Source organism: Eleutherodactylus coqui, chromosome 3 (genome assembly GCF_035609145.1).
Source record: "Eleutherodactylus coqui strain aEleCoq1 chromosome 3, aEleCoq1.hap1, whole genome shotgun sequence".
NCBI classification, from domain to species: Eukaryota; Metazoa; Chordata; class Amphibia; order Anura; family Eleutherodactylidae; genus Eleutherodactylus; species Eleutherodactylus coqui.
In genome coordinates this window covers 226,624,328-226,651,254 of record NC_089839.1, presented here as the reverse complement: position 1 = coordinate 226,651,254, position 26,927 = coordinate 226,624,328, and the positions used below count along the sequence as shown (strand labels likewise).

Sequence of the window (26,927 nt, the reverse complement as noted above, 5' to 3'; positions counted from 1 at the left end):
TGTAGTATGTAAGCTCGTTGGAGCAGGACCCTCACCTCTATTGTATCAATCAACTGATTACTATGTAACCATGGTTCTGTAATGTTTGTACTTTTGTCTTTCTGTATTCCCCCCTGTCTATGTAAGCGCTGCGGAATATGTTAGCGCTATACAAATAAAGTTTATTATTATTAGTACATTGCACCCCCTGCTGGATAACTTCCCTTCTCTCCCCGCTGTAATTAACATTCAGTGTTTCCTGTGCAGGATATTGTTCATTACACTACACTGCTCCCCCTGCTGGACTATCTTCACTTCTCTCCCAGCTGTATAATTTTTAAAATTTACTGCACCCTCTGCTGGATATTCTTCATTACTGCACTGCGTCCCCTGCTACGGTAGATATTCGTAATTTCTACACTTTGCCCCCTGCTGGACAATCTTCATTACTACACAGCACCCTTGCTAAATATCTTCACTACTACACTTCTCTTCCTGCTGGATAATCTTCATAATTACACTGCGCCCCCTGCTGTATGATCTTCATTACTACACTGCACCCCTTACTGGATATTTTTCATTACTACACTGCGCCCCTGTTGGACGATCTTTATTACTACACTGCACCACCTGCTGGATAATCATTAATACTACACTGTGCCCCCTGTTGGCAATCTTCATTGCTTCACTGCTCCATCTGCTGGACAATCTCCATTACTACACTGCTCCATCTGCTGGACAATCTTCATCACTACACTGCTCCATCTGCTGGACAATCTTCATTACTACACTGCTTCATCTGCTGGACAATCTTCATTACTACACTGCTCCATCTGCTGGACAATCTTCATTACTACACTGCTCCATCTGCTGGATAATCTTTATTACGACACTTCTCCATCTACTGAATAATCTTTATTACTACACTGCTCCATCTGCTGGATAATCTGTATTACTACACTGCTCCATCTGCTGGATAATCTTCATTACTGTACTGCACTCCCTGCTGGACTATCTTTACTTTTTCCTTGCTGTTAAATTAACGTTCACTGCTCCCTCTGCTGGATAACTTTCATTACCACACTCCTCTGCTATACACTATTCAGTATTCTCTGCTCCCCCTGCTGGACATCCATCAGTAATACACTACTGTCCCTGCTCTATAACATTCAGTGTTCACTGCTCCCTCTGCTGGATAGTCTTTATTACTACACCACGCCTCCGCTATACACTGCCCAGCACTTACTGCTCCCTCTGCTGGTCAGCAGTCACACTGCAGAGAACGCCGTGAGTTGTGTAGAACGTCCGGTTGCCATGGAGAGGAGAACCCCGCGATGGCGGCCGCCGTGTAAGGTAACTGAGGAGGATCTCTGTGGGAGCCGGGTGTGCGGGGTGTACAAACACCGTGCATAGGATGTTGCTGCAAAGCTTCTTAGAACTACAAATCCCAGCATGTCTGCCGACTCCTACAAACTGCAGGTTATGGAGAAGTGCTGAAAACTTACAGCATTACTTGAGCCCTTGAGCTGACACTCCAAACCTGCACTGATACACAGTAACAAACCTGTTGCTGCTGTGTGAGGATTGTTTGGACTGGATACAATTGCACCGGCCCCTCAGCTGTGAGGAGTGCCATACCATAAATAGGGGGGTTCAGCAAGGTTTCCATTCACAGCCAGCAAGCAGCGGTCTTGAATACGATTCCATGACTTATAATGAGAGGGGCGTTCCAGGAGTGAGAAGGTGGGGAAGGTAGAGTATAGGGAGATCCGTGGTCTGCGGTCCTACAGAGATGCCATTTCTGATCTATACATTATGCTGTAGAGGGTTGAAACCTGCGCCCCTAACCTGTTAACCCGTTAACGCCTGAGGGCGTACATGTACGTCCTGGGTGTGTGGCGTTTCTATGGAGCAAACATCCGCCAGCAAAAGCTTCCATCAGCAATCACGCTGATCCCAGCTGTTAACCCTTTAAATGCTGTCAATTCTGACAGCAGCAGTTAAATGCCCCAATTGATGTAGTTTTCTTAAGGCTTTACCCACAATGTGGTCACAAGTTGCCATTCAGTGTCCATGGTAGCCTTCTGAGGGACCCTAGGGCTGCCATGACTGATTGCCTATGAAGCCATGCCTGTGGCCTGACTTGAGACTGTAACATTACTAGTGTAATGCAATACCATGATATTACATTACACTGCAGAAGCGATCAGACAATCGCAAGTTCATATCCCCTATGGGGGCTAAAAGAATGTAACAAAAAAAAAGTTTTATTAATTAGAAAAAAATAAAAGGAAATGAAAGATTAAAAAACACTTTTCCCATATTTATATATATAAAATTGAATGTATGTCTGCATGTCTGTGTGTCTGTCTGTTTGTCCTTTATGCGCTACTACACCCTTCATCCGATCACCATGAAACTTTGGGAAGTTGTTGAGTACACTCCTGGGAAGATTACTGGCATAGTACAACTATCCTACAATAAATGGCGCGTGCGCGAGCGTCGTCGACAGTTACGACCCCCCCACGTAGATCGTTCGATTTCCATCATTGCCACTAATTCTCTCACTTCCCGATGTTGTAGAAACATGAAATTTGGCACGAGCATTTCCTATCATAAATAGGAAAAGTTAATGGGTCCCAACTCGATTATTCAATTGTAAGCGCCAAAGAATTAGCGTCCAAATTTTACGTACGGAATCTAATTTTCTCGCTTCCCAATGTCATAGAAACTTGAAATTTGGCACGAGCATTGATTATGTCAGAAATAGGAAAAGCTAATGGGTCCCAACTCGATTATTCAATTCTATGCGCAAAAGAATTAGCGTCCAAATTTTACGTACGGAATGTCATTTTCTCACATAGAAACATGAAATTTGGCACAGGCATTGAATATGCCATAAATAGGAAACGCTAATGGGTCCCAACTCGATTATTCAATTGTAAGCGCAAAAGAATTAGCATCCAAATTTTACGTACGTAATCTAATTCTCTCACTTCCTGATATATATAAATGAATGTCTGTCTGTCCTTTATGCATTACTACACCATTCATCCGATCACCATGAGACTTTGGGAAGTTGTTGAGTACACTCCTGGGAAGATTACTGGCATAGTACAACTATCCTACGATAGGTGCCGCGCGTACGAACATCGTCGACAGTTATGCCCCCCAGACAAAGATTGTTTGATTTCCATCTCAAGCACGAAAGCAAAAGGCATTACGAGCAACGGGATGAGTGTTCAACTACAAAATGATGCATCCGCCGAACGTTTTGCAAGACAATTGCTGGATATTGAGAATGCTGAGGTAAAATGAAAGCTGCGCTGTGATTGGTTGTTATATATTATACCACTGAGGTAACAGGAAAGCTGCACTGTGATTGGTTGCTATTTTTTATATTGCTGAGGCAGAATAAAAGTTGCGCTGTGATTGGTTGTTATTTCTCTTACTGCTGAGGTAACATGAAAGCTGCGCTGTGATTGGTTGTTATATTTTATACTGCTAAGGTAACATGAAAGCTGCGCTGTGATTGGTTGTTATATATTATACTGAGGTAACATGAAAGCTGCGCTGTGATTGGTTGTTATCTAGATATATAAAAACGAATTAATGTCTGTCTGTCTTCGCAGCAACGCGCGACGGGTAAGCTAGTTTATAATAAAAATAAAGAAAAGCAAAACCATATTTGATATCACCGCATCCATAAACGTCTGATCTATCACAGTCACACATTATTCATCCCGCACGGTGAACATCATCAGAAAAAAAGCTACATGCTACAGTTGCACTTTTTTGGTCAAGAAAAAAAATCATAAAAAACAATAAAAAAATCATATGAACCCCATCATGGTACCAATAGAAAGTAAAGCGCGTCCTGCAGAACATGAGCCCTCACCCAATGATGTTGATAGAAAAATAAAATATAATGTGGTATCATCATAATCGCTCTGACCCCCAGAATAAAGTTATCATGTCATTTATGCTGCAGTGTGTACACTCTGAAAATAGGACACCTCCTCCCCCAAAGATGGGTTACTTAAAAAATATTTTACATTTTTCAGTATATTAGATGGTAAAAATATAACTTGTCCCGCAAACAACAAGCCGTCAGACAGCTACGTTAATGGAAAAATAAGACTTAGGCGGTTAAGACCCTAATAACGCTCCTGGCTGCCAGTCCTGCATCAGTATAACAGACCCCGCAATGTACCATGTGGTGGAAACTTCTGGATTGACCACCATCGGCAGTCATGAAAAATAGTTGCGGGGATGAGGGGGCAAGCTGAACCTTTGCACCAGGGTCCGCTAGCGTTTATCTCCACCCCTGTTCTTAGGATTTGTCTCATTATCAGTTGGGATTCCCGCTGATCAGCTATTTGAAGGGGCGACGGCGCTGGGATGCGTAGATCGCTCCTGTCCGCAGGTCCCTAGCCATCAATGTGATCCCGTGATGTAGAGACAATTAGCTGACCGGATGTTGTTGCTTCATTCCCTTTCTCTCTTCTGAACAGCCAATTAACTAGAGATCCATCGCCGTCGCACCTCCAACTCCGCCCGGCAGCTCACAATGTCTTCCATGACTTTAGAACCCTCCATTGTGTCGCGAGAAAGCACAGCGACCGGAGCGGGATCAAGTAAGTAGTGAAATAATGCAGAGCAGTTGATGTAGAGTGTCATGAGTATATGGACAGTGGTAGTAGTCCCTGTGAGGTGGAGGAGTACCCACCGTCTTTGTGTCCGCAGGAGGGGTCCGCACAGGTTCTCATCGCTCTGCCCCGAGATCCATCCTAAGTTCATCCAAGTCTTGGACAGACACGAAGTCTGTTGCTTCAGGTAATTATGGGCTACAGGTGGCGGGGCATATAGGGTATCGCTCCTGCAGGTTGCGGGTCATGTGGGGTATCGATCCTGCAGGTGGGGAAAGGTATGTGGGGAATCACTCCTGCAGGTGGGGGAGGGCATGTGGGGTATCGCTCCTGCAGGTGGCGGGTCATGTGGGGTATCGCTCCTGCAGGTGGCGGGTCATGTGGGGTATCGCTCCTGCAGGTGGCGGGGCATGTGGGGTATCGCTCCTGCAGGTGGCGGGGCATGTGGCGTATCGATCTTGCAGGTGGGGGAGGGCATGTGGGGTATTGCTCCTGCAGGTAGCGGGGCATGTGGGGTATTGCTCCTGCAGGTGGCGGGGCATGTGGGGTATCGATCCTGCAGGTGGGGGAGGGCATGTAGGGTATCACTACTGCAGGTGGCGAGTCATGTGGGGTAGCACTTCTGCAAGTGGCAGGGCATGTGGGGTATCGATCCTGCAGGTGGCCAGGCATGTAGGGTATCACTCCTGCAAGTTGCGAGGCATGTGGCGTATCACTCCTGCAGGCGGTAGAGTATGTGGGGTATTGATCCTACAAGTGGGTGAGGGCATATGGGGTATTGATCCTCCAGGTCGGGGGGCATGTGGGGTATCGCTACTGAAATTGACACAGTTTCATTGTTCTGCACCGCAGCTCATGAAGAGAAGAAGAAGAAAAAGAGTGACGCAAATCCGTTCCGGATCCCGCCGGATTTGGATGTCTTTCAGATTAGAGATCAAGAAAGAGAGAAAAAGGAAATGGTACGATCCGGATACAGAGATGCGGGATATAGTATTGTCATGTCCGCCGATCTGGGAAACACAGAATATGGACAGTATCATGTATCTGCTCCTCCTCTTTTTTCTTAACCCCTTAGTGACGGCCAACACACCTTTTACTGACCTCACTAATGGGCTTTAAACCTGCACATACATCTTTTTAAGGCCTCATTCACACGGGCACTGTCCGCGTGCATAAGAGGTGCGCGCAGAACACTTTTCTATAGTAACCAATGGGTTCCTATAGAAGCGTTCACATGGACGATTGTTGGACGCACGGAATTCGTGCATCTAACAAAGATAGGACATGGCATTGCAAACTTGCATGTCGGCTCCGAGATGCGGGCAAAGATAGAACCTGTACTATTAGCCCGTTCGCGCGATCTTTAGAGCAGTGTAGCGAGCTATGCACGTTGCTACACTGCGGGCGGACACCCTCGTGTGAAAGTGCCCTGAGGCAGCGGCTTGGCTGACTACTCACAGCCAGGGTCCTGCTCTAACCACCAGGAATAGAGAAACCTCAGATCCTGTCAGTTCAACCCCTTATATGCAACAATCAATAGCAACTGCAGCATGTAAGCAGATGACAATGAGAGGGGGCTCCTTTTGTCACCCACTGACACCCCGCAGTGTGATCATAAGGTACCAATGGTTTTTAATGGCAGCTGAAAGCCTGACAAAAGCCTCTATGTCTGCATTGAACTCAGCCTATTAGACTCCGCCCCCCACACAGTCTAATAGACTGATGTCATAGAATGCACTACATAAGTAATGCAGTGTACTTTCCTAGAAATCGAACGATTGCATCTTCAAGTCTCCTTCAGGGACTAAAAATAGTGTTAAAAAAGTCCTTCAAAGTTTAATTAAAAGAAAAAAAATCCAGTTTTAACTGAAAAAAAAACTAATTTTCCCACAAAAACCTTTTGAAATAGCTGAAATACCAAAAAAAAAGCAGTACATAATCAATGTTGATAACAACCTAAACAATGAGAATATTTTGTTACTTCTCTCGCACGGTGAATGCTGTAAAAAGGATTGTTATTTTTCTTTTCTTTGCCTCCCAAAGAAGGCAATGAAAAACAATCCAGAAGTCACATGTACCCCCAAAATGGTACCAATAAGAACCACAGCTTTTCCCACAAAAACCAAGCCCGCACAGAGCTCCGCTATCGAAATATAAAACCTCTGAATCTTAGAATGCGCTGATGCAGTCAGCTGTTTTTCTTCAAAAAGGGTTTTTTATTGTGTAAAAGTAGTAAAAAATATAATCCCTATAAACGTGACATCGCAGTAATCGTGCCGATCAGATAAGAAAGGTATCAGGTTATTTTTACCGAATGGCAGAGTTTCTGGGGTTTTTTCCATACAAAGGCCCACCAACAATGAGCTGAGCGCTGGGGGTCCCACAGCTGTTAGTGCAGTGCGTAGGGTTCTCACTTTCCCTCTGTAGTACATCCTCACATCAGGACCACCAGGGTGGGAATCTCTCTTCTTGCCCTGTTTCCTGGCTCATAGATGGGGGTCCCGAGGAGCAGAGCTGATGGGTTGGACACATTTTCTGCAGCCGTGTAGTACTGTAGCATCTGTTCCATACAGTCGGGAGACCCCGAGGGTCTGCCCCGCACTCCCATCATGTGGTGGTAGGACGGAGCCGCTCAGCACTATGCCTGATCGGCAAGCTGCATGTTTTCCGGCATCATCATGGAGATTTCCTCAGGCACGGATCTATCTTCATCTCTATGCAGGAAAAGGAACGCAACAAACATCTGAAGGTTTATCAGAAGGCGACGTACATCACAAGGATGAACGCAGAGATGGGCCGACTGAGGAGGGAGATTGAGGATGAGGAGGTGGAAGAGACCGGAGCGAATGGGGTGCCGGCGCTGCAGGAAAACCCTTCATGGAAACTGGCAGTGACAAGAGGTGATGTGGGGTGGACTGGGGTGCGTTCTCCGCTCTATCACGGAGACTGGGAGGTGTGAGTGGGCGAGTATACTGAGGTGTGAGTGTGCGTCTGGGCCCCTCACAAACCAGGCATATAATGAACAACGGCCCCGCGTTGGACTCCTTTGGCCTTCAGAACTGCAGCAATTCCTCGTGATGTAGTTTCCACTGGGTGATGAAATGGTTCTGCAGGAATATCGGCCCCTGCGGACAGGAAGCTTCTTGTGGTTGTCCCAGCCATCAGCACAGTGCAAGAGAAAACTGGATCCATCTGACCTGACAATGTTTTTCCGCTGCTCAGTTATACGAGTTTTGCGCTCTTTTGCTCGCTGGAGTCTAGCCTTTCTGTTTCTCTTAAACACAACAGCGCTGGAACTGGATGTCTGCCGATAGAGACCATCTTTGATAAGGAACGGCGAGTTGAGCGTTCAGACATATTAGTTGGAGCCCCAGTGTTGTATTCGGTTGGTGATGAGTTGTTTCCCTTCTGGGTCCAGAATCCCCTTTTGCTGGATGTTTTCCTCGATCACGCCATTCTCAGCATACTCTTCACACTGTTACACAAGATAATCCCACGTGGTTGGCAGTGATGCCCCGGCTAGTCTAGCCCGATGACCAGGCCTTGTTGGAAGTCGCTCAGATCGCTGGATTTTCCCATCTAATGTGGAATCACACTGAAATTGATCCACGGAAAACTTGTCACGTGATTCTATGCTGCACTCCGGGGATCATTTCCATACAGAGAAGTGCCAATCATGAAAGCGCTGGGAACTCTAGGGGCGAGTGAGACAATATTCATGTGTACACCGCTGACATGTTATATTTTAGTTGCGCCACTTGTGGAAGAATAACCGGCGCTCAGTGCTATATAAATATAATATACAATATTTTCTTCCAGACAGAAACATCCAGCGGGAGAATCTGAATGATTATATCAACAAGAAGAGGGAGATGTTCCACCTGGAGGTAAGGCGGCACGCACGCTGGGTGGGATATCGGACAGGGTTTCCCTCCTCCATGATTGTTTCTGAGGAGCACAGACAGCCGTGCATTACAGAGATTACCATGATTTAGTGGCTGACATGTGATGCCTCATCTCACCAGTGGTGGCGCAGTTCCCCCCTATCCTCCCTGGGAATCTGACTAATGTCGTATTTACACGACCAATAAAATCATGCAAGTTCTGTCCGTGTGCGAGACTCGTATAACTCGCTTGTTGTATTAACCCATTCTTTCTAACGGGTTAATTTACGCAGGTGTTTTTCTTCTGGCACAGATAGTGCAAGATGGAAAAACTGAAGTCTCACATGGTAAACTACTAATGACTACCTGTGTGTCCAATTTGTGTGTGTGACGTGTAAGTTACATGCAGAGCCTGACACGTCTGTGATGTCAGTTATTACTGTCTCTTAGCTCCGCCCCCTGATCTCAGGATGGTGACATCATCACAAGTCCTTTATCCTCCTTCTGCAGTGAGTGAGGAATTATAGGCAGACTACATCCCCACAAATCCCTGGAGCCTCCGTTGCTATGGATACAGCAGTACTCAGTCTGACAGTTTGTACCTAGTTGTCAGACTGCTGCACACCTCCAATAAATGACGCCTCACAAATTTACACATATCGGCTCTTAGCCCCGCCCCCTGATCACATGATGGTAATGTCATTACAAGTCCTTTACACATACATAGATTGCAGTGCATATTGACCAACAACATTGAAGCACAGTCCTTCCCCGCTATCTTCACATATCCTGACCGTGATGTCATATCATGTCATCTCAAGTGCTAATGCCGCCAACACCAGTCGCGCCTTCGTGTAATCGTCAACCCTTGTCCAGTGTTAAAACAAACCATCGCTGTCCTGCAAACATGTCACCGCAGAGGGTTCATCACTGCCATGAAGCTAATGCAGCTTATATAACGCAGCGACAAGCCAAGATGTCACCCTAAGCCACTAGCTGGTTCCTAAAACACATGCAGCTTATATGCGAAAGCAACGCAGCAGAGCTGTGCGTGTGTGACGTGCATGTAGCGGAGCTGTGTGTGTGAGACGTGCATGTAGCGGAGCTGTGTGCGTGTGTGACGTGCATGTAGCGGAGCTGTGTGTGACGTGCATGTAGCGGAGCTGTGTGTGTGTGTGACGTGCATGTAGCGGAGCTGTGTGTGTGTGAAGTGCATGTAGCAGAGCTCTGTGTGTATGTGACATGCATGTAGCGGAGCTGTGTGTATGTGTGTGACGTGCATGTAGCAGAGCTGTGTGTGTGACGTGCATGTAGCGGAGCTGTGTGTATGACGTGCATGTAGCGGAGCTGTGTGTGTGACGTGCATGTAGCAGAGCGGTGTGGTGCACTGTGCCACCAGAAACCCTGGTACAATAATTTCCTAATAATTAGTAGGACACATAATGTGCAGTGTCTCGCATAGCGAATGTCTGTCTGCTGTGCAAGTTGCGCCCAAGAATTTTAGGTTCTATTCACTATTGCTCATGTAAATTTGGCCTAAGGGTGCTTTCACATGGGTGATTTTCACGTGTGATATCTGACTGATTGTGATATCGTCAGATATTTCACGTAAAATGACCGATCTATTTAAATCATTGGTCAGATGTCGCACGTGAAAATCAGCCCGGTTAACCTGCCGTAACAGAGAGGTGTGCTACAACCCCGCAGAACATCCCCTTTAAACTCCCTGTATCTGTCTATTGATATCACTAGTACAGCCTCCAAGTGAAAAGAGAAGAGATCCAGAAGCTGGAGACCATGGCCGCCACTGAGGAGCACAAACTGGAGAAAGCAGAGCAGTTTCTGGAACAGGATGCCATCAGATTCGATGAGTTCCTGAAAGAGAATGACAGGAACTCTGTTGAGGCCATGAAACAGTAAGGATCATCGCGGTGCAGAACAGAGTGGACATGTACACAGGATTGTGTGTGTTGGCGTTGGTTGTCAGGGCATGCTGGGAATTGTAGTTTCCAAGAGTCACAGATTGCACCTCTGTTACATACAGATACCTGAGCATTGGCAAGGTTTTCGGCCTGGAGTTCTGGTTCAGCTCACAGAGCATTGCCTGGATTGAATACAATTGCAGCAAGTCCTCAGCTGTGAGCGCAGGAATCAATGCAAGATCTATAACAGGGTTCCCACCCACCACTTATAATACTGAGGTCCTCTTATGTGGCGGAGCTGATGCTGCACCCCCCTATAGCTGTGCCCCAGGCAGGAAGAGGTCTGTACAGACTCTCGGCTTCTGAATGCAATCAAGAATGTTCTCATTCAGTTCTCATTAAGCGCTGCAGAATATGTTGCCTATATAAATAAAGATTATTATTATTCAGTGACAGCAAGCAAAGAGGTAAAATAGAGTATCTGGAGAGATATACTTACCCCGATTTAGTTTGGGTCCAGCAGTCCCAGCGTCTCAGTTTCTGCCACCGGATCACATGGTATGGACCTCCCATGTTTGATGATATCATCGCAGCGAACCGGTTGTTCAGCTCACTAAACCAACCCCCTTCTGCCACAGCCAGTCCACAGCTTAGCGAGCTGAACACCGGGCCCTCTGCAATGACGTCACCGACAACAAGAGGTCCATACCACGTGACCCGGTGTCGGAATCAGATCAGTCATGTGCTGGCACCGCTAGGCCCGGACTGGATGGGAGTATATATATCTCTGGATAACCCCTTCCCGCCCCGTGGCGTAAATGTACATCGATGGTGGGAAGCATTTCTCACCATAGGACGTACACTATGGATGGTGCAAGCTTAGAAGCAGCGCCCACACCATCCGCAGTAAGAGCTGGCTGAGAACAGCGATGTTAACCCCTTTCATGCTGTGTTAAATGTTGATCGTGGCATGTAAAAGCTTCACAGAGGGAGGGCGATTACATGGCGGAGGGGTGATGGATTGAATGGCAACTAGACAATGCAATCTGGGTGTGCCATGGCCTGTGATCGCAACGATTAGCGATAATAAATTGCAGTACAGAAGTATTGCAGTGTATTATCAGAGCGATGATAGCATCGCAGCTTCAAGTCCCCTACAGGGACATAAGTGTAACAATAAAGTACAAAAAAAAAAATTTAAAATAGTATAAAACCGTAAAAAAAGAAATTTGCCTCCCGTAAAAAACAATAAAAGTAATTAATAAGGCCGTATGTACCCTAAAATGGTATCAATAAAAACTACGACTCATCACGCAAAAAACAAGCCCACCTAGGGCTCCATCCATGGAAAAATAACAAAGTTATGGGTCTTTGAATGCAGAGATGCAAAAAAAAAAAAATTTTCTAAAAGTGGAAAAACTTAAAAGAAAAACATGAATCATGTCATTTATGCTATGTGATTCACTCTAAGGGCGCCTACCCACTGGCGATTTTTTTTCCTGCAATGCTAAATTGCGTTTTGCGTTTTTTCTGAAGAGCAATTAGCATAGAATGTGTTCTTGTCCATTTGTTTTTTTTTTTCGTTTCGTTGCAATTTTACATAGGAACTGTCAGTTGCATATGTCTCATTTTTCTCTTAATGCACCCATGATTGTCAATGGAAATTACCGAAAAACGCAGCGAAAAAGGCGCGGAAAACGTGTGAAAAACGCTGCGTTTTTCACGCACGAAAATCGGCAACGCCAGTGGGTAGGCGCCCTTAAACAAATGGCAATATTGATGTTTTTTTCTCCCCACCTTCCAAAAATAATTACTAATGTAAAATAATCAGTCCTACAATACATTACCAAAAAATGGTACCAATAAAAATTACAGCTCATCACGCAAAAAACAAGCCCTCATACAACTGTGTCGCTGGAAAAATAGAGTTATGGCTTTTGAAAAGTGGCGGTGAAAATCCCCAAAAATCATCACGCCCCTGCGTCCAAAATAGGCCACTTCAGTAAGGGGTTAAATGGTGAGTAGCCAAAGTATTTGACATATCTCCATAAATAAAGGGGTGTTGTCTTCTGGTTAGAGGGAGTGGCTTGCATTCCGCTCATTGAGTAGTGAGTAGATTATGCCACAAAACCTCTATAAATGGCTTCTGTTTGTTAAATGTGTAACTAAAGTGAATGCTGGTCATTACAGAGCGCATCTCTCAGGTGTCGCCATTCATATTTAGGGCCGACAAGGAAACCAAACTGAAGCTGGAGCGAACTGCAGAGATCAAGAGTCTGACAGCGCAAATGATGAATATTAAAAGGTATTAGACATGTTGTATATAATAATATCGCGGATAATCTGGATGTGTACACCTCCGCTCTGTCCGGTTTCTATTGTTGTTTTAAAGGGGGTTCTCTGGTATTAGAAAATAATGGCAGCTTTCTTCTAAAAACAGCACCACTCCTGTTTACAGGTTGTGTCTGGTATTGCAGCTCTGCACCATTAATACTAATGAGCTGCAATAACGGACACAGCCTTGAGTGGCACTGTTTTTGGAAGAGAGCAGCCATAGTATTCCAATCCTGGGAAACCCCCTTAAAGTTTTTCAGTCCTAAAGGCACAGACACTCTTTAGCAATTTTATCCATCTGGTGGTTTTATGGCCCTAAAAAAATGTGTTTTTTTTTAAATTTAAAGTTATTTTTCAAATTATTAGATTTACGTCAAGAAAGTACAGGAATGGGTTTTTCATTTTGTTTCAGACATTTTGTTATATAATTTGTATAATCTCGGATTACAGGGTGGATATGGCAACTGTTTATATTGGTGTCAGCAGTGGGTCGTTTCCATTTTTCATATATATGTATTTATTTATTTATTTTTATTCTGTAATTTTTTTAAATTTATTTTTGTAACTTTTTTTTTTTTTAACATCTGTGTCCCCCATGACATCATTATAAGACCTCGGGGGGACATTCTTAATGTATTTGTTTTTTTTTATTTCACACTTTTCCACCATAGCTGGGTCATCCATAGAAGCCCCAGTTACAGGGGAACATTCCCCTAGTGTGACAGTAGTTACTGTCAGAGCTGGTGAAGAGTCAGCTCTGACATGCCAGGGCGTCGCTGGTGGTCATGAATCGTAATGTCCCGTGAAGGAAACAGCAATGCCGCTTCCTACATTCTCTACATAGCACTCACTGAGCGCTATGTAGCCTGGAAATGAGAAGGCAGAAGCAGTTAAAAAACACTTTCGCCTTCTCCTCGGGGTCCTTGGCTGTCTCTGACAGCCGAGAACCCCGCCTACTCCTGCGCCATATATTTACTATTGGCCACGATTAAAGCCCAGCACCAAGCACCTTTGGTCCTTAATGGGTTAAAGTCATCTACAATCACAGCACTGCGGGGTGACAGGTTGTAAAACTCTGTCCCGTCTTTGTTTTATCCCCTCCAGCGACATTGCGAAGTCCGAGGAGATTCTGCGGGAATACCTAACGTACAAGGAGTTCCTCTTCAGATTGTCTCCTAAGGAGTGGCAGGAGCAGATCCTAAAGAAGGAGGCCAAGGAGCGGGACAGCAAGTTCCACCCACCGCCCATCAGCCAGGAGAAGGATAAACGGGGCTCTGTGTCTCACAAGGGGTCCACACCCCCAGTCTCAGGGAGGAGTAAGTGTCTTATCAGGGGAAGCTAAATGCCGCAACAATGCATCCCCACTATTTAGTGTTTATTACAATATCGGCATCCAGAGAAACCACTCTGCTTAGATCTGAACAGGCCATATGTGCCACTCATGATTTATGAACATAAGGGTGATGGGGGCCCTTTGAAAGGCGTGTGGCTTAGAGAAAGGGGAGTGACATGTCCAAAATGTTTTACAGAGGACACTGAAGAAACGGTCTGCCTGAAGCCAATTCCAAAAGTTGGCAAGTATGGCGAGTCTTCGTTAAATCTGACCCATGCGGTTCCACTTGGCATCAGCCACCAGCTTATAGAAGGGGCACTAGGCTGATATACACTGGAGGTAATCACCTCCATTAGGTTCATTCAGCCAGATAATCATCTTCCTCTGTGTAGTAGCATTCTGTGGAACTGTATGAATCCTCCCCCTCCTGGTTGTCTCCTCCCCTCTGATGCTCTGAGGTGCCGTTGTCAGCCCATTGGTGCCCCTGCAGCACAATCGCTTAGTTCTACTACTGAGCTTGGTTCTGGTATCATAACTATGTACCAAGGTTGGTGATGTTTTCATGTTATCAGCTTGGTTCTGGGGCTGTATTTATATTAGGAGCTTGATTTTGGTACTGCATTTGGTGTGAGCTTGGTTCTGGTGCTGTATCGCTGTACTGAGCTTGGGTCAGGTAGTGTATTTATTTATGGAGCTATTTTGGTGTAGATATGTCGGCATCTGGTTGCTTTCTGCACAAGTAGAATACCGGCAAACTGCTTATCAGTGCAATATATATAACTTATTTTCTTTTAATTGGGGTTGGGGGACCAAAAGACATTGTCGTGGATTTACTTTGTGTCCAACAACTTACTCAATTAGGAATGTTTACACCCTTCCAGATTAATTCTGAATTGATAATGCGCATAAGAAGTTTTCACACTGACACAGGTTCAGCATGTATAAGCTTCCTCAATTCTACTTTAATGTTGGGCGCGCAGCCTCTTTTAAAAGAGTTTAACATATCTGCCCATCTGGGCAGGTCAAAGATTACATAGATACAACATATTGTTTAATTATTGGATAAGCATCTTGCAATTCTTCCATCCTCCCGTCATCTGTGATTGGCCATCAGGTGGTGAACGAGATGAGTGGGTTGTCTTGGACCCACGTGTGGTTCCTTCGATATGATTGGATGTTACATCACGAATTAGTAATTGCACAAACCTCCCATGTTATTTGCATAAGTTTCCAGTAAACTTGCTTGGGTAATTATTGCGGTATCTAAAAGCGGTACTTGTCTCAAGTGCGGTTATCTATGTCTGATCCTACTTCTAAAGTTGCAAAACAGATGGAAAAATATAGCGTGTCTATGTTAAATTTCATCTTGTCAGCAGAGTTTGAGAAAAAGATGTTTCATTACAGGAAGTAGAGATATTGCATAGATGTAAGAACAGTCCAAAATATAGAAATATTGGGTTTCCACTACAACATATTGAACAGGGTGTCATCTAACCTAAGGTTGGCATTGATTATACGGCCTTCTTGTTTAGAACCAGAATCTCGATCATCTGGACCACTGGGCAGCCGCGACTCCACGCGGGACATCCGTCAGCCTTCCAGATCCAGCCTAAAGACTGTGGCCTCAAAAAAAGTGTAAGACACCTTGTGGGAGTCCCACAGAGATAAAATATATTATTACTGACCTTAAGAGAATCTTTGCCATACATCTCAGCAGGAGGCATCCATACATTGGATATCTTGTCTGTGGGGAATAGGGGGAAGTGCCATCTTTTTGGGACATTGACCTGTGGGTTGTCTTTCCAGGAACAGTGTGACGGTCCAAGATGACAACAATTCAGAACACTTGATGTCCTCAGATAGTGAAGAGGTAAAAAAAAAAAAAGCTTTCCACAACATGTTAAATGGATCCTCTGCGTTAGGCAGTCTGAACTGTTTATACTGCGGATGTAGAGCACGGCAGACTTCTCAGGGGCGCTCTGCCACCTGAATATTCCAACATCAGCCTCTAAAAATACCAAGCTGAAGGTTTTATACCAGTATCCCCAGGGATCTAGGGAAGTGAAGGGTTCAGTAACAGCATCTCTAGTGGTTTCCAGTAGTGAGTGCAAGAACACTACCATCCCAGGTAGTCTAGGGTAGTGAAAGATAGTAAAGCCAGCATTCCTGGCATCATAGGGTAAGTGAAAGGGTAAATGCCAGCATCCCTTGTGGCTTAGAGTAATAAAACGGTTAACAACAGTATCGCTGGTGGTTTATGGTAGTTATAGGATTAATACCAGCATCCCTGGTGGTCTAGGGTTGTTAAAGGGTTAATAGCAGTATCCCTGGTGGTCTAGAGTAGTGGAACAGTTAATACCAGCATCCCTAGTGGTCTAGTGTAGCAAAAGAATTTAGGCCCAATGTTCACGGGCAGATTTGATTTGTGGAACCCGCTCGGGAGATCCGCAAATCAAGCCACCCATAGGGATGCATTAGCATCTGAAAACTAGTTAAAAGCATGCAAATGTAATTTTTTTCCCGGCGTGCAGATAACACCCGTGGGCAGAAATCGCAGCATGCTCCATTTTTCTGCGGATCCCGCAGGGACGGCTTCCATTGAAGTCAATGGAAGCCGTCCGATCAGCGGCACAACCACAGCTGTCACTGTGGACGTGTCGCGGATCCACGGGAAAGGAGATTTAAAAAAAAAAAAATTAAATTGCACTGCTTATGCGTCCGGCTGTGCTGAAGAAAGAAGGTCCGGGGCGGCATGGCGGAGACCCGCGCTGGATCTGGACAACAACCCTCCGGGCCTGAAAAACCAAATATAACCAAACTGTCTCTCTGAGTACCTGATGCACACTGTGTATTAGTATACATTGGTATTCGTAGACGCTAAACGCTGCTCTGACTGGTCGATCAAAACAGGTGTAGTGTCTTAGACTAATGATACAAGCTAATGCACAGTATACATCAGGTGTTCAGAGAAGCTGGTGTGCCCATCTTTGTTTCTCCACACCCAGAGGATCGCTTTAATACGAGCATGCCTGGTGGTCAACGGTAGTGAAAGGGTTAACACCAGCATTCCTGGTGGTCTAGGGTAGTGAAGGAATGAATTCATACATGATTTCCAGTGTGTTACTCCCCTCTCTATGCTCCAGCATTATCCCTGTTGCCTGTGAGATGATGCTGGATGCCGGGGCTGATGGTTCTCTTTCTCTTCCTGTCCTGCACTAGTCCTAGTAGACCGCAGCAAATTGTATTCTATGATAGCGGATACTGATGGCTGATCTCTTCCCAGGAGGCGGAGCTGTACTTCACTGATCCAAAACAACTCCTAAATATCTTCTCCGAGATGGAGGAGCGGAACCTCTCACTGATCCAGAACTCCCAGGAAACGGAAGAAGCGCTAGAGGAGATCAAACACACCATCACCATGACCAAAAAGAAAATGTAAGCCTGTCTCCTGAGGAAATGCTCCGCAATCCTCTAATTCAGCGAGTGACGGATTATCAGATATACAGGATTGTACAGCGTCCGTCACTTTGTTTGGTTCAGTCTAAGAGAATTCCATGTTCTTTCTAGGGAAGATGAGACTCAACAGCTGAAGGCCCAGATTACTCACCTGCAGGCTGCCATCACTCAGGAGGAGGAGCGAGCAGCAGACCTGGAAATGAAGTGTCGGGTGTTTGCCTTTGGCCAGTACAGTTTTGAGGAGCAGGTACAACTGCATGTATGATGGCGCAAGAGCTTAGCAAAAGAGTGAGTGCAGCTCTGGAGAATAATACGGCATGTAATTCAGGATCCAGTAACCCTGGATTAGTACAGGATAAGTAATGTATGTACACAGTGACTCAAGTTGTTATGGAGCATTATTACATATTTAAAACATAAACTGATGTTTACTATCCGGTTCACAAGGGCTATTTTGAACATGGATTTCGGGCAGAAGCCCCCATAGTTTTAGCATCTCATTGAATGCAGGGAGAACCAGCACTGTAACTTATACCATACACAAAAAATAGCAAATGGATTGCTGTATCAATTCTTGACGTGGAAGCCGCACACTGATTTGTTCTGTTGAAGGGGCAAAGGGCTTATTCCGATGTGCGTATATCGGTCAGGTTTATGCCTGGCCGATATACGCTGTCCCTCTCTGCAGGGCGAGGAGGTGGGCCGGGGCGTAAGCAGTGCACTGAGCTCCTGCCCCCTCGGCTGTTTGCAATGTGAGGGGCGGGGCTAAGTTATGCCCCGCCTTTCCCATTACAAATAGAGGCAAGGGGCGGACAAGGGGCAGGAGCTCAGTGCACCGCTCCCAACCCAGCCCGCCTATGCTCTCTGCAGAGAGACAGCGTATAGCGGCCGGGCGTGAAAACCCTGGCTGATATACGCACGTTGGAATAAGCCCTTAATCTGCATGCAGCTCTTAAGTATTTAAAACAAATTGGCAGCAGAAAGCTGAGGCTCAATGTGAACAAGGCCTAAAAGCTGACTGGCCGTGTAGTCGCCCTAACGTGTCTGCGCCACATTCCCCATTCTCTCCATCTGTTTTGTCACTACTAAAATATTCACTAATTAGATTTTTTGGGGAGTCTTTCATGGTAAGAAGTGACACGTAAGGAACCTAATGGACCCTTCATCATTGCAGGAGAAGATGTTGTTGTCGCTCACCAAGAAAGTGGGGGAAGTGTACCAAGCCTGTATCAAGGAAAACCGAGCGAATCTGAACGCCTTGCAGATGTTAACCGTGATGGAGCAGCAAGTGGAGGAGCTGTTAGACAACATAGAAGCCATCCCGAAAGACAGGCTAGAGATCGCTGAGAAAGCAAAGGAGAAGGAGCGGCGGCTGAGGTCTCAGAGATTGGTTGTCATATACTCCGGGTTTACTATGTGACAGAGTTTGAATGTAGGCTCTTTTAATACTCAAAGATTTGATTCATTTCTTATTATGTCTTATTTCCAGACTAAGAGATGAGAAAATCAAACAGCAAAAGCTGCACCAGGAGGAGAGACTGCGGCGCGCCCTGGAAAGAGCACAGGCCGACCCCAAGAAGACCGTAAGTTTACACAACGCACATAGGAAGATGGATGGACAGACTTACCTTCAGGGCCTTTTACCAGGCCTGATCATTGGGCTGTCTAAATTCACCCAATCAGCCAATGAATGATCAAACACTCATCCATCGACAATGATGCAACTGTAAGGGGGACAAAATGATCATAGGTCCAATCATTCACCCCCCATACATTAAGAATCGGACTGTGTGAAGGCCAGGTAAGCGAGTGCCGATCTCATTGAACAGCTGATATTGCACCATGTATACAGGACGCTTAACCGCTCAGTGATGGCCAATATGTTTTTTTACTGAACTCACTAATGGGCTTTAAATCTGCACAGACATCTTTTAAGACAGTGGCTTGGCTGACTACTGACAGCCCAGCTCCTGTTCTAACCACCAAGAATGAGGAAACCTCAGATCCTGGCAGTTTGAACCCTTTAATGCCAGAGTCTATAACAACTGCAGCGGGTAACAAGGGGGAAGGTCATTTTTCCGTCACTCATCGGCCCCCAGCAGTGCAATCGTAAAGTACCAGCTGAAAGCCTGACAAGTTTCTCCATGTACTGCCTCCAGTACATAAGTAATGCAGTGTACTTACGTAGCGATTGCATGATCACATCTTCAAGTTCCCTGGAAGGACTAAAATAATGTAAAAATAAATTAAGAAGTTTTAATTTAAAGAACAAAAGATCCAGTTCAAAGAATTACACATTTTCCTACATTAAAACCCCTTTATAAATACAAAATAAGTTGTTTTAAAAGCAGCACATAGATCTGTAGAACGGCCTAAACCATGAAAATATTTTATTCGTCTCGCATGGTGAACACAGTAAAATTCCTTTTAAAATGGCCAAAAATTGCTATTTTTCTTTTGTTCGCCTGCCAAAAAACGTAGTAGAAACAATCCAAAAGTTGCTTGTACGTCAAAATTGCCACCCTTGTCCATGGGTTGTATGTAGTATTGCAGCTCGGCTCACGTTCACTTCAGTGGAGCGGAGCTGCAACACCACACACAACCCTATGGACAAGAGTGGCGCTGTGTTTGGAAGTAAGCATCCTAGTTAATTCATTCACACTGTGTACTGATTCATAGGGAGACATTTACTATTGTTTCTCTACAGACTGGCAGGAAACTGATGATGCGCTCTGATCCACCAGCAATGAAGCCTAAAATTGAGAAAGATGAAGATGCAGACAAAGAGAAGGAGGAAGCTTTGTTTTTTTTCGGCTGACGTTATGACTCCACATTGCATTGGATTTCTTTTATCATCTTCGGAAATTATGGTTGTTTCCTCCTTCACTTTAGGGCAGGAGCATTACCATGGAGAAATTCTGGCGCCTTACATATTCTAGTTGGTGCGAATTAAATTGGGCATCTTGTCTGTAATGTTGTATTACAGGTCTCATTTCATTTACAGACCACTGGGAAAAATAGTGACCACCTATGGAGTCACAGTAAGGTAGGCTTCACACGACCGGATTCCTATTGCGGAATCCGCGATCTGCAGCAAATCGCTCGCATTGAAAGGTATGTACTTTCACTTTTTCCTTCACACTCGCACATACGAATTGCGTATTCCACGAGCAGAGGAAAAAAATCGCAGCGTGCTCTATTTTGCTGCGGATCGCCTCCATTGAAGTTAATGGTGACTGTCCGACCTGCAGCCCACATGCAATTAACATTGTGTATAGGCTGCGGGGACCAGCGACATTGCCTAGCAATGGTGTGGGAAATACAAATATTTAAAAAAAAAAAAATCTGTATTGCGCATGACCGTCTGCGAGCCTCCGCGGTCATCCCCATTACAGATAATGCAAGGTCGTCGGGTAGGGTAGGGTCATTGCCGGATTCCGTTGCAGGTTCGTTATCTGGCTGTGCTGGCTCAGTACAAGAATACATTTAGGGACTGATGGGATGAATACTAAAGGTGCCCATACACCGAGAAAGCTCTGCCATTTTTAACGATTTTAGCAGGATCAGATAACGTTTTAATGTGTATTGGGGACATTAGATACTCAGCAATGACATATTAGGGAAAGAAGGATTTTAACATTCCCATGGATGATTAGGCAGCTGGCAGTGCTCCTATTCCACTCTTCTTACTGAAAGAAACACGCAAATTCAGCAATTAAACGTGCATGTCTATGACAAAAGTTGCTAGAAATAACAGTCAGCCAAATGTGCGTTCAACCAAAAGCTATTCAATGAGCCCAGGACAGATATGCCCATTCAGCCTTTGTAGGTTTTAGGAAAAACATATTTTGAAGGTTGACGCTCAGCTCTGAAGTCAAAGAGGCAGGCCACACCAGACTCCCCCCGCCCACAGCATCAGAACTGTCAGTCTTGATGACGTAGGGATCGCACCCCTGACTCGAGAGCTCAGAGTAAACCTTCTAAGTATATTTTTCCTGAAACGCTGGAGAATAAAACCTACACGGATCAAATGTGTGTACCTGTCCCGGGTTCCCTTTAGGGGGTTTTTACACAAATCAATGATCGGACAAGAACGTTTGTTTGTCTAATCAATGTAAATGTGTATGGAAGGAGTATTTTTGACTCCATACCTTTAATCCATGAACAGAGCTATTCAACATATACTCATAGCTTGGAAAGCCCTCATCTTACACCTAGCGCAGACTGACAATTAAAACCACTCCTAAATCTTGAGATTTATGGACTTGTGCAAGATCTCTTGGGATCTGCAGGCTAACATGGTATCTAGGTATTGCCAGTGTCGTTGAGCACAGCTAGCATTCCTTAAAAGGGGTTTGTCATTAGGAAAAAAAATAAAAATAAAAAAAAAAATCTATATACTTACCTACTCCTCCCTAGGCAGTCTTCTTACCAGATCTTCACCTCACCAATCTTCTCCTGTCTCCTCCAGCCGGCCACATCATCTTCTTCGTGTGACGAAGCGTCCATTAGCTGCAGTTCACCTCCTGCAGGGCAATGTATGCTACCAGTGACAGTGCTCACTGCCTAGCAGGTAATGCAGAATCCTCGGCAGCCTGCTTTAGCGTGACTGCACACGCATGATGTCTCGCTGCTAGTGTATCATATACTATATGAAAACACCAGCAGCGAGATTTCGCGCGTGCGCGCTAAACTAGGCTGCCGAGGATTCGGCATTCCCTGCTAGGCAGTGAACACTGTCACTCATATTGATATATATAATTTTTTTTTATTAAATGACAGAACCCCTTTAAGTAATATAAAATGTTCTGACTTGTGCAATGCCTAATAGATAAGAGGAAAGTTTTAACTGCCAACAGCTGACAGAATGGCTCCAAAACATCTCATTGGATAATATGATCATCAAATCGCATAGGTGTTGTCATCCAGCTTCCTGGGATTTCTGAATGGTATGTTGACCCCATTCACTTACAGCAAAAAAATAAAAATCAGCAGTGGGAACCAGTCACACTGTGGATTTTGAAACTCACAATATGCTTTATTTGTTGTTCAAATGGCGCGGAATTGATTCATTGCAATGCAGTAAGTGAGTGAATTTACACATGGATTTTGGTGCACAAACCCTTATTTAAACTAACAATGATATAGAAAGAAAAGTCGACAAAGGCAGAATTAGAATACTTTTTTTTAATACTTTCTTAATTCACCAAAATGCACCCATACAAAAAAAAAGTTAAAAGGAGGGTAAAAAAAAAAAAAAAAGAATCTCTGTTGACTTAAAGGAAATATATATATAAATATTAATTTGTACAACTTTGTACAAAAAAAAAAAAAAATAAATCAACGCAAACTAAAATATCTGCAGTATAAATCAATACCTGATCCTATCATTTACAAATCTCAAAAACTGACGCTGGGTCAGTTCTGTCCACAGCTTGTTAAAAAAGGAGCCAGTCTCTACAGGTGGACACTACGTGGCTGTAGAAGTTAGACTGACCGGTTTATGCTCCGGAGGTAGGTGCGCAGCATCACTGGAGAGATGACGTTTGTGGAGAAACAACTGAAATACTTTTTGGACAAGGAGTCGTCATTTGCTAACTGGAAACATTCACAGAAGTCTGCAGAATACTATGGTCCTGGCAAAGCTCCAGGGCTTTTCAACTCTTTCCAGGTGGTTACAGCAGGGGGGAAAATATTATACGGAATTCCCAAATTCTGAGAGGATTTAGTTTGAAGAGGAGAAAATAAACAGCAGCGTTTAGACACTAGCAAGAAAAAGTTGTAAAGGACAATATGCCAGGTTAAAGAGGAGCATAAAAATCTAGTGCAAAATGAAATGCCGCAGCGGAGAATAAGCCACAATCAGAGAAACGGATGTGCGGAGCATCAGCTCCTAAATACCACGTGAACGGAAGTGACAACTGCCGGCTGCCCCTACGTAACACTTTTTCCTGATTGAAGGCAGCTCCAGCTTATTCAAGGTCCTGCAGGTTTATTGTGCTTCCTGTAAACTGAGAATTATCTGAACCTGCGTCGTCTTCTGCCGATACGGGAGGTTCCTGGAAGAAAAAGAAGTGTTCTAAATATGTAATAAAATACTTCCTGGATGCAAATCATGCTCCTTCTACACTCTAAGGCCTCATATCCACTAGGAAAATACAATCCCCGCAGAATCTGCTGCAGATTCCGCAAAGATTTGCTTTAGGGTGGATTCAGACGACCGATATAGGGTGTCCTCATCTGCGCGGGGGGGGGGGGGGGGGGGGGGGGGGGGGAGGTAATGAGACCTAAGGGGTTCTCTGGCACTTTAACAATGGTAGCTTATCCTTAGGGGGCATCAATGTTTGATCAGGGGTGGTCCAAACTGCAAAGTCACTGCTGATGAGCACGAAAGAGGGGCCACAAAACTTCACAGCACAATTCATAGCCGTTTGCATTAGTGCCAAAGCCCTTCATTTTGCTGGAGATCAGACCCCCAACTGATCAACCATGCTAAAGGCCCTTTTACACGGGCCGACCGTCTTTTCAGTGACTGTACGAGCGCTAACGTTACTCTTAAGGTCGTCAGCGTTTGTGCACAGCATTCAAACAAAAACTTTCTGGTGACTCAAGGGCTTCTCGCTCAGAGCTTCACCTCCTATGGGAAGTGCTGAGCAGGGAACATTTACACAGGAAGAGAAGCCAGTGCACGCCAACGAGGTTTTTTCAAGCTGGCTGAAGAGTCAGCTAAACCCCTTCCAGCTCCAGGACATACATTTACGTCCTGGAGCGTCAGAGTATGTATGCAGAGAGGTCGCGAGGCGACCTCTCTGCATACAGCACGGGCGGCAGCTGTTTACTGACACCCGCGGGCAATAGCAGCTAATAACCCTTTAAAGGCCGCTGTCCCGTACACCGCCGGCCACCCCCCACCCCACCGCGCGCACGGCGAGATCAGGGGAGCCGTGCAGGTGTCATGGCTGCCGGGGGCCTTCTAAAAGGCCCCAGGGCTGCCTATCAAGCCATCCCCGAGGGGTGGCTTAATAGGCTGCCTGTCAGAATGCAGTATGACGTAATGCTATAGCATTACATCATACTGCAAGAGCGATCAAAGAAAAAATAAATAAATACGTTCTTTTTATTTGTTTAAAAAAAAAAAAAAAAAAAAAAGGTAAGTTTAAATCACCCACTTTTGCCATAGCTGTAATTAAAAAATCTAAATCATAAAATAAAAATACATATTTGGTATCGCCGCGTCCGTAAAAGTCTGATCTATCAAAGTAGCGCATTATTTACCCCGCGCGGTGAACGTCGTCCGAAAAAGAAATAAAGAATGACAGAAATGCACTTTTTCAGTCACCCTATCTCACAGAAAAAACGCAATAAAAAGCGATCAAAAAGTCGTATGTATTCCAAATTAGCGCTAACGAAAAATACGGGACACCCCGCAAAAAGTGAGCCCTCGCTCAACTATGTTGACGGATTTGTTGCAGTTTGTGTGCCGTAGAAACAAGAGGCACTGAAAGATGGCGGAATGTTGTTTGGTTTTTTTTCATTTTACTCCACTTAGAATTTTTTAAATGTTTTTCAGTACATTATATGGTACTTCAAATAGCACCACTGAAAACTACAACTCGTCCCGCAAAAAACAAGCCCTCATACAGCGACGTCGATGGATAATAAAGGAGTTACGAAAATGGGAAAAAAAAGAAAAAAAAAGGGCCGCGTCATGAAGGGATAAAACAACCGCGAACGATAAAAAAGCGATTTTTTTTCACTTCACATTTTTGCTTACTTGAATTAATTTTGAGCAATAGTAATTGTGTGTACAAGGGCCTGAAGAATAGGCAAGAGGATGTCTTTAGCTTCAAAATGCTACTTTTTCTTAAAATAACAAACCATTTATTTGCCTAACCCCTTTAGGACCAGAGATTTATAATTTTTTTGGTCCCTGCCTTTATATTGACGTAACCGTATGGCTTGTTTTTTGTGGGAAAATAAGATTTTTGTACTAACCATAAAATCTTTCCTATCTTGTTCATTGGGGGAACACAATTTAGGCCATGGGAATAGCTACTGCCACAAGGTGTTATCAGCTATACCCCTCCTGCAGGCACCAAGCTAGCCAGTTTGTATGCAAACAGTAGGAGCAGCAAGCAGGAGAAAAGAACTAGGTTAGGAAAACAGAACAAAACCATAAAAAATGTAACAGAATTTAGAATTGTGCACCTTCAGGAAAACCGCTCCAACAAGGATGTGAACATTGGAAAACGCTTTAAAACGCTTTGGGTTTTGAAGGAGAGGAGAAAGATTTAACAAATACATTTTTTTCTATCGTCCGTTGCATTGAGAGACACAGCCTAAGACCATGGGATGTTGCAGAGCAGTCCTTCAAGGGTGGTTGTACACCCGCTTCGGTGGATGTGAAACCACCCTAAATTAAGATACATGCGGTTAAGTTTATGGCAGTCTGGAAAACTCGTTGACCGAGAGAAGCGTCAGCGGATGTAAAAGTGTGCAACCGGTAAATTTTTGTGGCTTTACACACTTGCAGAGCGGAGGCGCTGTTGCGTACCGTCGAAGAGGCATCCGCTACTCGAATATATTGTGTAGTAATCCGGAAGGGAGGCTCCCTGTCTTTGGCACAATAGGTCTCCACTACCGCAGACCTGATCCATCATGAGAGAACAGATCTCTGGCCGTCTGGAGTCACAAAGCGTCTCAAAGCATCTGAAAAAAGACGTTTTGGAGAGGTAAATCCTCAAGGCTCAAACCAAGTACAATTTATAGAGAGCAGATTCCCTCAGGCGCATGGCCGGAGGGACAGATGGAAGGCAAGACCACATCCTCATTGATGTGGAAGGCTGATAGCACCTTATGTAAGAAAAAGGTCACGGGATATAGGTCCACCTTGTCCTGATAGTATAGAGTGAACGGAGGCCCAACAAGGCTGCAGGCTCAGAAATCCTGCTGATGGAAGTGATTGCTGCCAAAAAGGCTACCATGTAGAATAACAGGCGAACTGGAATGTTGCACAATGGCTCGAAGGGTGAACCTGAAGTGCGTCCACTACCAGATTAAGGTTCCAAGGAGGAACAGAAGACCGGTATGGAGGAGCCTCCCTGTAGAAAGGTTCAGATGGCTGACTTTGAGGCTATGGGGTGATGGAAAAGAATGGACAGTGCCGATACCTAATCCTTCAGGAAACGAAGGCCTAATCCTATGTCCAGCCATTCCTGGAAAAGACAGAAGTCAAGACAGCAAAAAAACGCATAGGTTGGAAATCATGTTGTTCTCACCAGAGGAAGAATGTCTTTTAAACACAATGGTAAACTCAGGAAGAGGAGGGTTTTCTAGCCTTCTTCATAGTTTGAATGACGGGTTCTGCAAA

General features: G+C 44.8%; 2 protein-coding genes across 2 annotated transcripts in view; one reads left to right on the top strand and one right to left on the bottom strand.

Annotated features, from left to right (window-relative positions):
• The first annotated feature begins 1,264 nt into the window (after nucleotides 1–1,264).
• CFAP100 (cilia and flagella associated protein 100) lies at nucleotides 1,265–20,530 on the top strand. Its single transcript, XM_066597022.1, has 16 exons — nucleotides 1,265–1,332; nucleotides 4,494–4,616; nucleotides 4,726–4,815; nucleotides 5,481–5,587; nucleotides 7,351–7,528; nucleotides 8,448–8,515; nucleotides 10,265–10,428; nucleotides 12,659–12,739; nucleotides 13,873–14,084; nucleotides 15,634–15,736; nucleotides 15,908–15,971; nucleotides 17,385–17,536; nucleotides 17,669–17,804; nucleotides 18,732–18,934; nucleotides 19,047–19,140; nucleotides 20,265–20,530. The coding sequence occupies exons 2-16, from the start codon at nucleotides 4,550–4,552 to the stop codon at nucleotides 20,373–20,375; spliced, it is 1,830 nt and encodes a 609-aa protein (XP_066453119.1). The 5' UTR covers nucleotides 1,265–1,332; nucleotides 4,494–4,549; the 3' UTR covers nucleotides 20,376–20,530.
• A 2,199-nt stretch (nucleotides 20,531–22,729) lies between these two features.
• Nucleotides 22,730–26,927, bottom strand: part of ZXDC (ZXD family zinc finger C) — a 29,812-nt gene continuing 25,614 nt past the window's right edge. Inside the window, exon 10 of the mRNA XM_066597021.1 lies at nucleotides 22,730–23,616. Within this exon, the coding sequence (XP_066453118.1) occupies nucleotides 23,530–23,616 (87 nt within the window). The 3' untranslated portion in view covers nucleotides 22,730–23,529. The remainder of the gene's footprint in view (nucleotides 23,617–26,927) is intronic.